This window comes from Stylophora pistillata, chromosome 8 (assembly GCF_964205215.1).
Source record: "Stylophora pistillata chromosome 8, jaStyPist1.2, whole genome shotgun sequence".
NCBI classification, from domain to species: Eukaryota; Metazoa; Cnidaria; class Anthozoa; order Scleractinia; family Pocilloporidae; genus Stylophora; species Stylophora pistillata.
The window spans coordinates 31786241-31798845 of record NC_142526.1 but is presented as its reverse complement, the minus strand read 5'-3'; the positions used below and the strand labels follow the sequence as shown (position 1 = coordinate 31798845).

Here is a 12605-nt window from a genome sequence, read left to right as displayed (position 1 = left end):
ATTTATCACTTTCACGGGTTTATTACGAATCAACTTAACGGCCTGCTCCCAGTTGGCTTGTTAGCTCAATTGGTAGAGCGCTTCACCAGTATCGCAGAGGTCAGTGGTTCGAATCCCGTACAGGCCTGATTTTTTTCCGGTCTGATTTTCGCTATCGCTTAAATAGCGCTATCTACTGCGAGGATCGTGCATCATATGTAGATTATAATCTCTTGCTATTGTTATCGATATTGTCAAAACGAACTTTTTTACTTGATGGTTGCCACCTTTCCTTAAATATGGGGCTCCTCCGCCCCTATTATTCTCGCATAGAATTCCTTGAAAACCGAAAAAAAAAACAACAAAATTTGAATCGACCACAATAAGGTTGTGACAAAAGACTTTTGAGATTCTGTCTCAGTCAAAAAAATTCCTTCAAATAGCATGAAAAATTGAATTTTAAAACCTTTTTTCGAATGAATATCATTTCAGAAGATTTTGAAAAAACATGACTAAGCTGTTATGGTCAAGATATCGATGCTGCAAGAGGAGGAACAACGAGATTTTTTCGTATTTTCCCTTTGTTACCAAAGAGTCTCAACTTTTCCTGCGGAGCCGCGGTAGTTTCCTCTATAATCTTCTTTGTAGAAGAAAGATTATGAAAATAAAATCAATATAAATCAAAGTATGTTGTGAGAAGAAGAATAAAGATTGTAGGTTGTGTCACCTTAAGTAGGAGGCGAAATTTCTTCTCCTCCTTTAAAGAAAGAGGACAACGTGAATTTGATTAAAGGGGTTGAGATTTACTTGGCATGATATTAGATCAAAGGTAAGCAACGAAAAAAAAAATGAATATTTGCGCATGCTGTGCGCAAATCCTCGGAGTGACCATTGATAAAAATCTATCATTCAGCGAACACATAAGTGCCATCTGTAAGAAAACAAGCCAGAAAGTAGAAGTGCTAATGAGACTACGCAACCTTATACCCTACTCATCCAAACTTCAACTCTACAAATCTGCTATTTTACCGCATCTGACGTACTGTGGCATTGCGTGGCATTTCTGCAAAACTGCCGATAGACGTAAGCTCGAACGTATTCAAGAACGAGCACTGAGAGCAAGTTTTAAATCTAAGGTGGACACGTACAGTACTTTACTAAACAGAGTCTCCCTATCAACTCTATATGAAAGGAGATTACAAAGCATAGCTACACTCATGTTTAAAGTTAAAAACGGATTAATGCTACTGTATATTACAGAAATATTCCAGTCTACCTATAAAGACTTTGAGCTTAGGAACGCTGATTTTAATATCCCGCGGGTAAGAACGTCCCGTTACGGCAAACACTCACTTCGTTACTTTGGACCGTACTTATGGAGGAAGTTAAGCGTCAGTGATCGGGAGAAAACATCTTTAAACGATTTTAGACAAAGCATAAAGAAAGGAAACCTGACCGAATTGCTAAAAGACACCTGCGTGGACTGTGAAATCTGCTTATAAAATAAAATTTTATCATTCTGTATAATTTTTAGCCATCTAAAAGTATTATTAGTATGTAGATAAGGCTCCAGTTTTACATTTGAAATTTTACTCTAAATGCGTAAATAACTAATAAATTTATATTTAAACTTCTTTAGGTTAAGTAACTAAGTAGTGTCCCCAATTAGTTTTTACACCTGTAAAGCTAAATACATTGTCACTTGAATAAAGGTTTCATTAATTCATTCACGAAGATGAAATATCAAGGATTGTTTCATCTTCACCTTCACCAGGAGGCGGGATAGTTTTTTCTTCTTCTCTCAGATAGGAGAAATAAATAAGTTAGTATTTGTGCATGTTTCAAGGTTAATGATTAACGCGTTAACCTGTCTGACCTTCAGGAGCCGTGGTAATTTCTTCTTCTTCTTCTTAAAAAGAAACAAGTCAGGAAAAACAAATCAATGTGCAGAATTCGTGAATGGTGGTCGATAAAGATTACTATCAAAAGTTGTCTCACCTTTTCCAGGAGGTGATGTAGTTTCTCCTTTTCCTCCAGGAGGCGAAGTAATTTCTTCTTTGTAAAAGAAGAGAACATAAAGTTGATATCAAGAAAGGCATGTTGTTAAATGAAAAACTGAAAAACAAAATTCAAAATGTATTTCACCTTCAGGAGGCGGTGTACTTTCTCCTTGTCCTTTGAGAAAGAAGAAAATACGAAGTTAGTCTCCGAGAAAGAAGAAGTGAAAAACAGAAATACAAAATTATCTCAGGGTTGAGAGGAGTAAATACAACAATCGTTAACTAAGTGAGTACTTTTCAAGGCGGCATTATTTCGCGTACCTGTTTCAGAAGGTGGTCTTTCTTTTTCTGTGAGAATTAAAAAAAAATACGCACGGTTAGCACCACTGAAATCTTTTGCATGCTTTTTCCATGTGACAAAATGTTTCCTCATACATTTTGACATTTCCGCAGAATGAAACTCTGAAAATCTTTCTTTTTTTCATTGAGAAAACAAAAGGAGAATGTCCTGCCTAAAATTTTCCGATCAGTGGCTGAGACTGTAGCAGTTTATGTTGGTTAAAAAGGGATTTACCTTTTCCATATAGCTCTACTCTTAAACACGGCCAACTTTCATATGACAATGGGTAAATGCGAACGTAGTTGGCCTTTACAGGAACTGGTAAAACTTGTTTTGATATTTCTCTAGGACTGTCATTGCCCTTGAAGACCTGTATAGGGTTTTCAAAAATGAAATAAAAAATATCGGATAATAAGGAAATGATGGCATTGATATTTAGTAAATAAACTCCTTCGGGCCGCTGGTATGTCGGCTGATAATCTCTGCGGCTGAGAGATTGTCCGAAAAATGAATATTTGGCCGAGAAGCGAAGCTTCGAGGGCAAATATGAAATTTTGAGGACAATCTCTCAGCCAAGGACATTATCAGCCGACATACCAGCAAGCCAGAACGGGGTTTATTTATTTTATAACCCTCCCATTAATTTTTACATCGCAATTAAATTGCGCGTAAACACAGTAAAAAAGCCAGTGGTGATCTAATGGCGAATGCGCGATTGACGCTAGCAAGCAAAAAAAAAAAAACGAGTTTGGTTTCCTTCCATTTAAATAGGAGAACGGAAAAGTTGAAACTCTTGTGTTGACTATGTTTCTTTTTCACGGAAAAAATTGGAGGACAAATATCGACGCGGACGGGGGTTATTGCGTGATAACTGTCCTGTGATTTTGCACCACGCGACATAAAGTAACCAATGAAATCGCCCAAAATTAATGGGTGGGTTATAAATGTATATAAATATATATAAATATACATATACATATCGTCGAAATATCAAAACATTTTTAGATAAACATGAGTGACTCGCGAGCAGGAGAGCCAATGTTCCGAAGAGATTTCTTTAGGGTTCATACGCAGACAAAAAAATTGACATAAAGACCAGTTATAGTTGCAGCTATGATATTGTTATCCTAATAACTGACTTAAGAATAACCGTTATCATTAACTGTCAGCGATGCGTTTATTGTTACCGGAAAGGTTTTGAATTTGGGAGAAACATTTGATTCAACTTGACCTTAATGATGGCTTTAAGATTGTCGAAAGCTACGGTCTCTACTATTGACGGCAGTCCTTCTCAGGACTACTCTCACTCTATGATCAGACTTAGTGATCGAATTTATCATTATCTTTACAGTAACGGTTGTCTTTATCACAATCGTTTTAATTGCCGGTAACGTTATCGTTATTGTCAGAGGCGATGGTTACCGTTAAAAAGACCTACCCCCTCTGAAAAGCAGTATAAACAACCTAGAGATTAGTACCTTCAAATTTCCGTCTCCGTCCTTAATTTCGTGCCATTCTTCATCATCAACTGAATACGCAACAAAATATTCTGTGACGTAGTCCATTCCTTCCTCAACTCCAGTCCCTTGAAGAGCAATGGCGCAGATAGTATCCGCTTCCGGTACGTGAATCTGTAAAAACTCTTGGCCAGCGGATACGCCAGCGGGACACCAGGCGAGCGGTCCATTCAAGCGACCATTGAAGGGTTGAAATTCATTTGTATAGGTCGAGGTTGCAGTGAAGCTTGACTTGGTTAATTTTCCACCTTCCTCTGCCCCAAGAGCGTTCTCGTCGCATGGAATTTCTTGGAAAAAACATTTGGGTTGACGTTATTGCTCACAAATAGTCACGTAGCAGAGGACCCTTAAGAACAATTTTAAATAAAATGAAAAGCGTACTTTTCAAACTTTTTCTAGTGCTGCCCACTTCAGAAGATTTTAAATGAATAAAATGTATTTCCTCTTAGGTCTTACAAGAGTCTCAAATTCTCCTGGAGTCGAAATAGTCTCTTTTTCTTCTCGGAGGAAAGAGAAGAAAATGAACTTGATATAAATCTAAGCAGGTCAAGCTTTTTGTAAGAACAAAAATAAAGATTGCAATTTGTCTCACCTATGGCAGGGGGCGAAGTTTTTTCTCCTCCTTGGAAAAAAAAAAGGAATAGCGATCAATTTTCGTACATGCTTTGCAATGAAGAATAAATAGCAAGAATTGTGGGGTGAAGTAGTGTTTTCTTCTCCTTTCCAAAAAGAAAAGACAAGGTTGGTATTAGTGCATGTTCAACAGACATTAAAACTCGTGTTACCTTCAGGGGTTGAGGTAGTTTTTTCTTCTCCTTAAAAAGAAAGAAACGAAAATGAAAATCAATATTCATGCACGCTGTGGGGGCAAAGTTGTTTTTTCTTCTTCTTTCCAAAAAGAAATGACAAGGCAAGGTTGGTATTAGTGCATACTCGAGGTAAAAACAGATATTAAAGCTCGTGTCACCTTCAGGGGCTGAGGTAGTTTTTTCTTCTCCTTAAAAATAAAGAGACGACAATGAAAATGAATGGTCATGCATGTTATACGATAAAGAATAAACATCACAAGGCGCCCTTACCTTTACCAGGCGGTGAAGTAGCTTCTTCTTTCCCTTTTTTTTAAAACGAGAAAAAATGCGATAGTATTCGTACATATTTTAAGGTGAGGGATAAACATGACAAGCTGTCTTACATTTTGGGGAAGAGGTAGTAACCTCGCAGTCTCCCCACGAAAGAAAAATAAATAAAAAAAATAATATAAAAAAGACATATAAATATTTTGCATGCTGCAAAATTGAGAACAAATGTCAGGAGTTTCCTCACCTTTACCAGGAGGCGCAGTAGTTTTTCCTTTTACTTAAAAAAGAGTAGAAAACAAAGTTAGTGTTCATGCTGTGCGATGAAAAATAAAGTAACAAAATGTCTCACCTTCACCAGGGGGCGGAAAAGTTTCTTCTCCTTCGAAAAAAAAAAGAAAAGCAAGTCATAAGAAAATAATGCGGGAATAAAACAAACAAACAAAAGATCAAAGGCTCCTTAGAGCAACCTCATGGTATGAAGTTTTGGCGCCCTTGACGTAACCTGCCATCTGGATTTCTTTGGAAAGTTTTTTTGATCGTGGGCAACACGTGCTGGCACAATTATTGTGTTTCACGCTAACCAATTTTGTAGTAAGCTTAAGCTCACTTCATATTCGTGGTGTTTGGGTCTTCACGCGCGAATTGTTCATGTTATCGTCACTTTTTAGGACTCAGATGCCCATTTCTCTGCAGTCGAGTTTTCTGTAGCATATTTCCTTTCCATTTTTGGCTCCACAAAGGTATGTTTTGATCAAGTTTGGAATAAAAAAACCATCACGCTTCAAGGGATAGGACGCCATTTTGAATCTGTCCAAGTTGTTCAGCATATTCTCGCCTTTGTACCACCCCCCAAATATACGTACACCGTGACTTTGAATAGGTTAACTCGTCGAGGAGGAGGAGAAAAAGTGTTTAATCCAGGTTTAATGCATAAATTAATGTCTAAAAAAGCGAGTGAGTGATTTTTAATTGAATTTCGCCCCCAAAACCTAAACCCCATAGTATGACTTACGTTATGTATACCATGAGGTAAAAATAAGATGTAGACAAGTCTATGGTATGAGATGCACAATAAACATTATAAGATACTTAATCTCAAGAAAGCGATACTGATACGGGCATTCTATTCAACAGGCAAAGTACTTTTCTTTTCTCTTGACAAAGAAACATTACTATTTTCTAAAAAAAAACTCAATTCAAAGCCTAAAACGCTTATATGTATATGTAACGGAATTTGCCTCTCTAATCGAGTTTTTATATATGGTTATCATCTTGGCGATATCATAATATAACCAAAGGTGGTTTAGGATGTAACCTGCCTTTGTGTGATAATACAATGATCATGTCTTTTATTTGCAATGACCATTTTTTCTCTTCAAGGAGAAGATTTAGTTGTAATCACTTGAATACTTAACGCTGCTGTGCAATCATAATAAAATATTGTCTATTACTTTTTCAGTGGCTTTCGCTATTTTGGGGAAAAATTACCTGGTGTTGAAGGTTTCTCTTCTTCAAATTCTGTGAATAAAAGTTACCAGTCAGTTATATACCTCTATGATCAGTAAGTGGAGTATTACTCAGTAACTATTTTTGGTAGTATCAAAAACATATTAACATCAATAGAATGTCCTGATTCTCTTCATACTCCTTTCCAGATCTTTTCGTCACTCGCAAAGGAATCCCTTGCAAGCTCTACAATTTGCTTCGTTTTCAATATTTCTAGTAGTTGGTGTTCAAGGAGCTCTTTTCATTTTTGTTCGTCCTTTAGAGACAAACGAAACGCTTTCGATGCGCAATAAATCCCTCATTAAATACATTCGACTCTGCGAGTTCTTTAAACTAGCACAAACAACTATAGAGTCATATTTAGTATGATTTGTACTTAAACAGTGGATTGCTTTGAAGGTGCGCTTTGATTGGCTACTCAAACTCCCATTAACCTTTGTTATTAAATTACAAACTCCGGATTTTGCATTTCTGGTGTTCTGATTGGTTTAATCAGTTCCGGTTATCGACTCATATACCAGATCACACTACATGGAAAATTTACCCAAGTGTTGCTAAGCTGGACCTCCTTTTGGCTGGAAACAAACACTTTTCCTGTGCATTTTTGATAATTTTATTGAATAAAACAGTCATTAAACTTGTACTTAATGGATACGAGATTAGTCATAGCCAACTCGGCGCCACGCGCCTCGCTATCATGGGATAATTGCAATTCACCGTCGAGTAACTCGCGCGGGAATTGCGCCAGAAAAAATGTAATCGTTGCAGGAATGAATGAGTTGAAACAATTTTTTCGTGCCATATACTAAAACCGCTCTTCTCTTCAGCATCGGTGGCAACGGGTGGATATTTACGGAGCCGCGAGGTGATTAGTTGTTAATCATCAACATGGTTACCGTATGAGAGTGATCTACAAATACTTCCGCACAGACTTTCCTCTGCATTGAGTTTATCATTAGGGAAAAACGGTGTTGGCTAAGATTTTCCTCTCGTTACCAGCTGCGAATGTCAAGCTTAAGTTACCTTTTCCATAAAGCTCTACTCTCAAACACGGCCATTCCTCATACGACACTGGGTAGATCCGAATGTACTGGGCTTTCACAGGAACTGGGAATTCTTGTTTTACGATGGATGTCCCATCCTTGTTGCCTTCGAACACCTGTTTAACAAATTCAAGTAACTTGGATGACAACGTGAAACAACAGCATATTTAAATCATTGAAAACATTCAAAATCTGTTTACCATGTAAAGCTGAACCACACATGGAGAATTCAATAAAACGTATTTACCTCATCGACAAAAAGACAAATCAACACTGCAATACATCGACTGTCGTCTACATTTTCGTTACTTTACCGGTTATCCCGAAGTTGTCGTTCTCGTGATCAATACCGACCGTTGTTTTTATCATAACCGTTATCGTTATCACTTTCAATGTCGTTGACATTGAAAGTGATCGCAGCCTATAGAGTTGCTGTTATTATCATCGTTACCTCTATTGTTGCATTTTTCCCTTATCATAAAAAAGTAGGTTTAGCCAAGGCCTAAAGCCCCTTTCAGAATTTTTAAGAGTTTATTAACAGAAAATGAATTTAGTCACCTTAAGCAGGGGCAGATTTAGACCTTGAGTTGGGGGGGGGGGGGGAAGGGGCGGTTTTTGTTGTGTGTGTACACCTGCCGGTTTTTCTTCCTTCAGCGATTTTTATTTTTTTCTCAAATAAGGAGGGGGGTGCCCGGCGGCCTCCAGGGCCCGGGCCCGGGCCTCTGCCCCAGATCGTCACTGGTTAGGGGCTGGGGGTGGGGAAGGGTTTGTATGGTAGGGAATAGAAGGGCCAGCTAAGTTCTCCTTTCCCGTTCATATTTTCTTTAATGTTATGCATAATACCTTATCCTTGCCCTTGTCATCTAAAAATGTCAACCACTTATCCCCATCCATGGAGTAGGTTATTGAGAAACTCGTGACATATTCCCTTAAATCCTCAAAACCTTGTACCGCAACAGCACAAATGATTTTGGCATCCGGTAGGTGAATCTGAAGATACTCCTCACCATTGCTCATAGGACACCAAGCTAATGGACCATTCAAACGACCAGAAGCCGGATAATGGCGATACCTGTGGCTCGAACTGGCTGAAAAGCTTGAATCAGGCAAATTTCCACCTTCTTGTGCCCCTAGACCATCATCCTTGCATGGAATTTCTTGAAAAAGGAAAGTTTTAAATCAACATATTTGCACAAACACGTAAGTATACTTTACCTCTCTCTTCCTCCCCTTCCCTCCCCTCCGTTGCTTACTAATCAATGTAAAATAAAAGTCAAAATGTATCTCACCTTTACGAGGCGAAGTAATTTGTTTGGAAAAGAAAATATAAGAAAGTTGAGATCAATAAGGGCATGTCGTGGAGTGGAAAATTAAATAAAACATCAAAACCCTAAAATCACAATAAAGGTTTTTTTGGACTTGCCATTTCCTAAAGTTCTTTTCCACGTGTTTCAATATTGCCAAATAACATAGCACCCACATGCCCCTTAGACGAGGCAGCTTTTAATACGAATCAAAATTCTAATTTTTTTTGGTGAAGTGAGAGGCTGTAAGATTCTGAAAGTTTAGACGCAAACCAAGATAAACTCAGCCCTCAATTGACGACAGCTCTTGAGATTAACTCCCTAAAATACATATGACTTTGAAGGTTGGGGAATAGGAGGTCATGTTTTCCATTTGCGAACAATTATCTGTTCTAAAATCCTTTGAATTTTGACCTGTGGTTCGGTGGTTTACGGAAGACTCCTAGCTATTCGGCAATAAGCGACATTTGTATTCAGAAAGGATTTGACCGTTATTGATAATTACGAAGGAGGAACAGACAGTTTTTTCATTAATGCTTTTCCCGTACAGAACAACGTCTTAATATAAGTACAAAAATCCGATACTTTTTAAATCCTTGCACAGTATGAGCAAAGTCATGCTGCTAAAGAGTCAAATAAACATATGTATACACTTCTAAACATCTTTCTCTTACCTCCGAAAGGGGCTTTTTGTTTCTTTTCTGTAAAAGGGAAAGAAATCACATGTGGTAAATAACAAGTGTATGCAGTCGTAACCCACTGCCTTACGTGGCCACGGTTGTCCTTCAATTTAAAATACCCCCTCTCTCCAGAATTATTGCAAGTCATGTCGTTTCTAGTGTATGTTTATAACATAACCAAAGTAAAGCGCGCGCTCTGATTGGTCAATTTAGCGTCCCCCATTTGCCCATGGGTGTACGCTGCTGACGTGAGCAAATGCAAAGACTATTTTTCCGCGCGCGCTTGTTTTTTCTGGTCACGTAAGACTTGTTAAATAAAAGGGAACTCTTTAGTTACAATGTATTAATGTTATGTTATAAAACAAATGGTAAACACCACAGCGTACACTATTGAGTTATGGATGCACTTGGGAGGTTTGCTAAGCACTCAAGAAGCTAGAGTCGCTCTCGGCTATCGCCTCGAGCGACTCTTACGCTTCTTTCGTGCTTAGCAACCTCCCGCGTGCATCCATAACTCAATAGTGTACGCTGTGGTGTTTACCATTTGTTAATTCACGGTCAGACAGTAGTCACTCCCGGTATCAAAACGGGTCTCAGAACAGTTTATTGCTATTGACAGTTTGTCTTCAGGACTTCCAATCTTTTCCATAACTTTCAACGTCAATACGGATTTCACTGATTATGACGTATCTTATTTGGAATTAGATCTAGAATGAAGATTATCTCAGTGAAATGTCATTGCGGTAGTTTGAGCTGAAGACCGGTTTGGGCAGTTACAAATTACCTTTTCCGTACAGCTCTGCTCTCAAACACGGCCATCCGTCGAAAGACATTGGGAAAATTCGAATGTACTTTGCCTCGACGGGAACCGAAAGCTCGTGTTTTATGGTAGATTTCGAGTCTTCATTTCCCTCGAACATCTGTTTAAAAAAGACAGATAAATTTATGATGCAATCTTCACTCTTCGTAAACAGTTATCTCAATTGTCAGCATTAATCTACACTACATCTCTATCATTACCGTTATATATACCGTTATAAATTTATGAGGCAATCTTCACTCTTCGTAAACAGTTATCTCAATCGTCAGCATTAATCTACACTACATCTCTATCATTACCGTTATATATACCGTTTTAAAATTATGAGGCAATCTTCACTCTTCGTAAACAGTTATCTCAATCGTCAGCTTTAATCTACACTACATCTCTATCATTACCGTTATATCTAGCGTTCTTATTTAGTTTGTAAAACTGACTTGACCAAGAAATAAGTCATTATAAGCCATAGTTTAAGTTACCAAATGTAAATAGTTTCCAATATATATTTTTAATTTTTTCTTTGTATCCATGCTAGGAACTAGTCATTATTTATCCCCTTGGAAAGTCGGAGGATTTTTGGAGGATCACATGGTTTTAAGGGGGAACGAAGGGGGAGGGGGGGGGGTCTCAGTCGTCGCTAACAGAGTATGAGCGGGGGCTATAGAAAACTGACCACCAATGATGTGACACTGCCAATATCTTCCGATACCCTCCTCCCGCCTCCGCGGGCTATAAATAGTGACCAGTCCTGACTAGTACGTTATTGCACGTAATTCAGTCACACAGACTCCTAGAGAGTGACTAAACGTAGATGGTGTTTCCTTCTTCTTCCTCTTCTTCCTCTTCTTCTTCACATCTTCTTCTCTTACTGTTTCTGCTTCATTCTTTAAAGTTACACTAAAGAGAACTGTAACCTTTACCTTCAAATTTCCATCCTCATCAGCTATTGTGTTCCACAGATTGCCATCGATGGAATATTCTAAGTAAAACTCCGTCACATGTTCATTTCCGCCTCCAAAACCGGTCCCTTGAAGAGCAATAGCACAAATGGCTTCTGCATCTGGTACGTGAATCTGTAGATACTCTTGCCCTTCGTCAGTTCCTTCCGCACACCAGGCCAATGGACCATTCAACCGGCCATTGAAGGGTTGGAATTCAGCGTAACTTGAGGTAGCAGTGAAGCTTGAGTCGAGCAATTTTCCACCTTCTTCAGCCCCGAGAGGATTGTCCTCACATGGAATTTCTTTAATGAACAGTGAAGAAAGCTTGTTTCTCATGTGTCATTAGGTTAAACAAGCGAACGAGACAAATTTATGGAGTAAATGAAGTATTTAAAAGCAAATTAGAAGCGACTGACATAATAATAATAACAATAATAATAGCTAATTGACTCATATTGCGCAGTTATCAATATAAGAATTTTCAATTGTGCATTACAATTAAATGTTAAAAATTCAACTTAACATCGATTTTAAAAAGTATTAAAAAAATGTTTACCGAGAAGATGTAGAAAAACAAAATAAATAAAAATTACACACCAAGAATTAAAAAGCTTTTGCAATAAAAAAATCTTAATGGCTTTCTTAAACTTGTTTAACTGACCATAGCCAAGTACGGGTATCCTACTTTAAGGAAAGTTTTCATGTATCCTTCTAGGGCCATAGAAATATGGTGATGACTTCCATCATCAAACTGTCGAAACACTAATCAGCGACCAGAGCTCTTTTTACGAACACTATCACCGGGACGAGCGAAATAGTTGATCGGAAGTTGTAGCTCTACCTTTGTGTGACTTGGAAGAATTTAATATGAGCCAGTGACAAAATGTTTAAAAAGAACACCAATGACAAATCAAGAATTTTATTACACATCCACGTGGCTTTTAGCACAAATGAAAGTGTCTCTTACCAGGTACTGGCGCTTCCGTGACTGGTGCCTCTGCAGATCAAATGCAAAATACCTTATATGTGATGCTTTTTTTCATTTATCATTTACATCTAATCGGATATCCACATGACAAGGAAATTAACGTGTAAAGAACCAATCAGACACTGGAATTTTGCAGTAAAAAAAAAAGCTTAAACCCATTCATCTATGTGTCCCTCCCAATATAGAAAAAAAATAAATGTGAATAGACCCTATCATTATGTTACTGATAAGCCTCCCGGTTAGCTCAATTGGTTAGACCGCTGGACTGTTGTGCGGGAGGTCGAGGTCGGTGGTTCGAGCCCCGGCCGGACCAACACTCAAGGTCTTAAAATAACTGAGGAAAATGCGTACCTTTCTATAAAATCAAGAAATGGATAGACATTTTAGTCCTCTCGGATAAGGACGAAT

The 12605-nt window shown here is 38.1% G+C and overlaps 1 protein-coding gene across 15 annotated transcripts in view; it reads right to left on the bottom strand.

Moving 5' to 3' along the window:
- The window catches only part of LOC111328849 (uncharacterized), a 33710-nt gene that overhangs the window by 5141 nt on the left and 15964 nt on the right, over nucleotides 1-12605 (bottom strand). For 4 of the 15 annotated variants that reach the window (XM_088731922.1, XM_088731925.1, XM_088731930.1 and 1 more), the window contains 19 exons: nucleotides 12177-12206; nucleotides 11189-11511; nucleotides 10233-10368; nucleotides 9443-9469; nucleotides 8308-8621; nucleotides 7445-7580; nucleotides 6404-6433; nucleotides 5265-5294; nucleotides 5160-5192; nucleotides 4916-4948; nucleotides 4804-4833; nucleotides 4622-4651; nucleotides 4429-4458; nucleotides 3798-4123; nucleotides 2554-2689; nucleotides 2301-2327; nucleotides 2125-2154; nucleotides 1978-2034; nucleotides 1856-1891 (listed from right to left, as the gene is read on the bottom strand). In XM_088731922.1, coding sequence (XP_088588048.1) covers nucleotides 1856-1891; nucleotides 1978-2034; nucleotides 2125-2154; nucleotides 2301-2327; nucleotides 2554-2689; nucleotides 3798-4123; nucleotides 4429-4458; nucleotides 4622-4651; nucleotides 4804-4833; nucleotides 4916-4948; nucleotides 5160-5192; nucleotides 5265-5294; nucleotides 6404-6433; nucleotides 7445-7580; nucleotides 8308-8621; nucleotides 9443-9469; nucleotides 10233-10368; nucleotides 11189-11511; nucleotides 12177-12206 — 1794 coding nt within the window. The remainder of the gene's footprint in view (nucleotides 1-1855; nucleotides 1892-1977; nucleotides 2035-2124; nucleotides 2155-2300; nucleotides 2328-2553; nucleotides 2690-3797; nucleotides 4124-4428; nucleotides 4459-4621; nucleotides 4652-4803; nucleotides 4834-4915; nucleotides 4949-5159; nucleotides 5193-5264; nucleotides 5295-6403; nucleotides 6434-7444; nucleotides 7581-8307; nucleotides 8622-9442; nucleotides 9470-10232; nucleotides 10369-11188; nucleotides 11512-12176; nucleotides 12207-12605) is intronic. The other 11 variants (XM_088731924.1, XM_088731927.1, XM_088731926.1 and 8 more) reach the window with 11 other exon arrangements.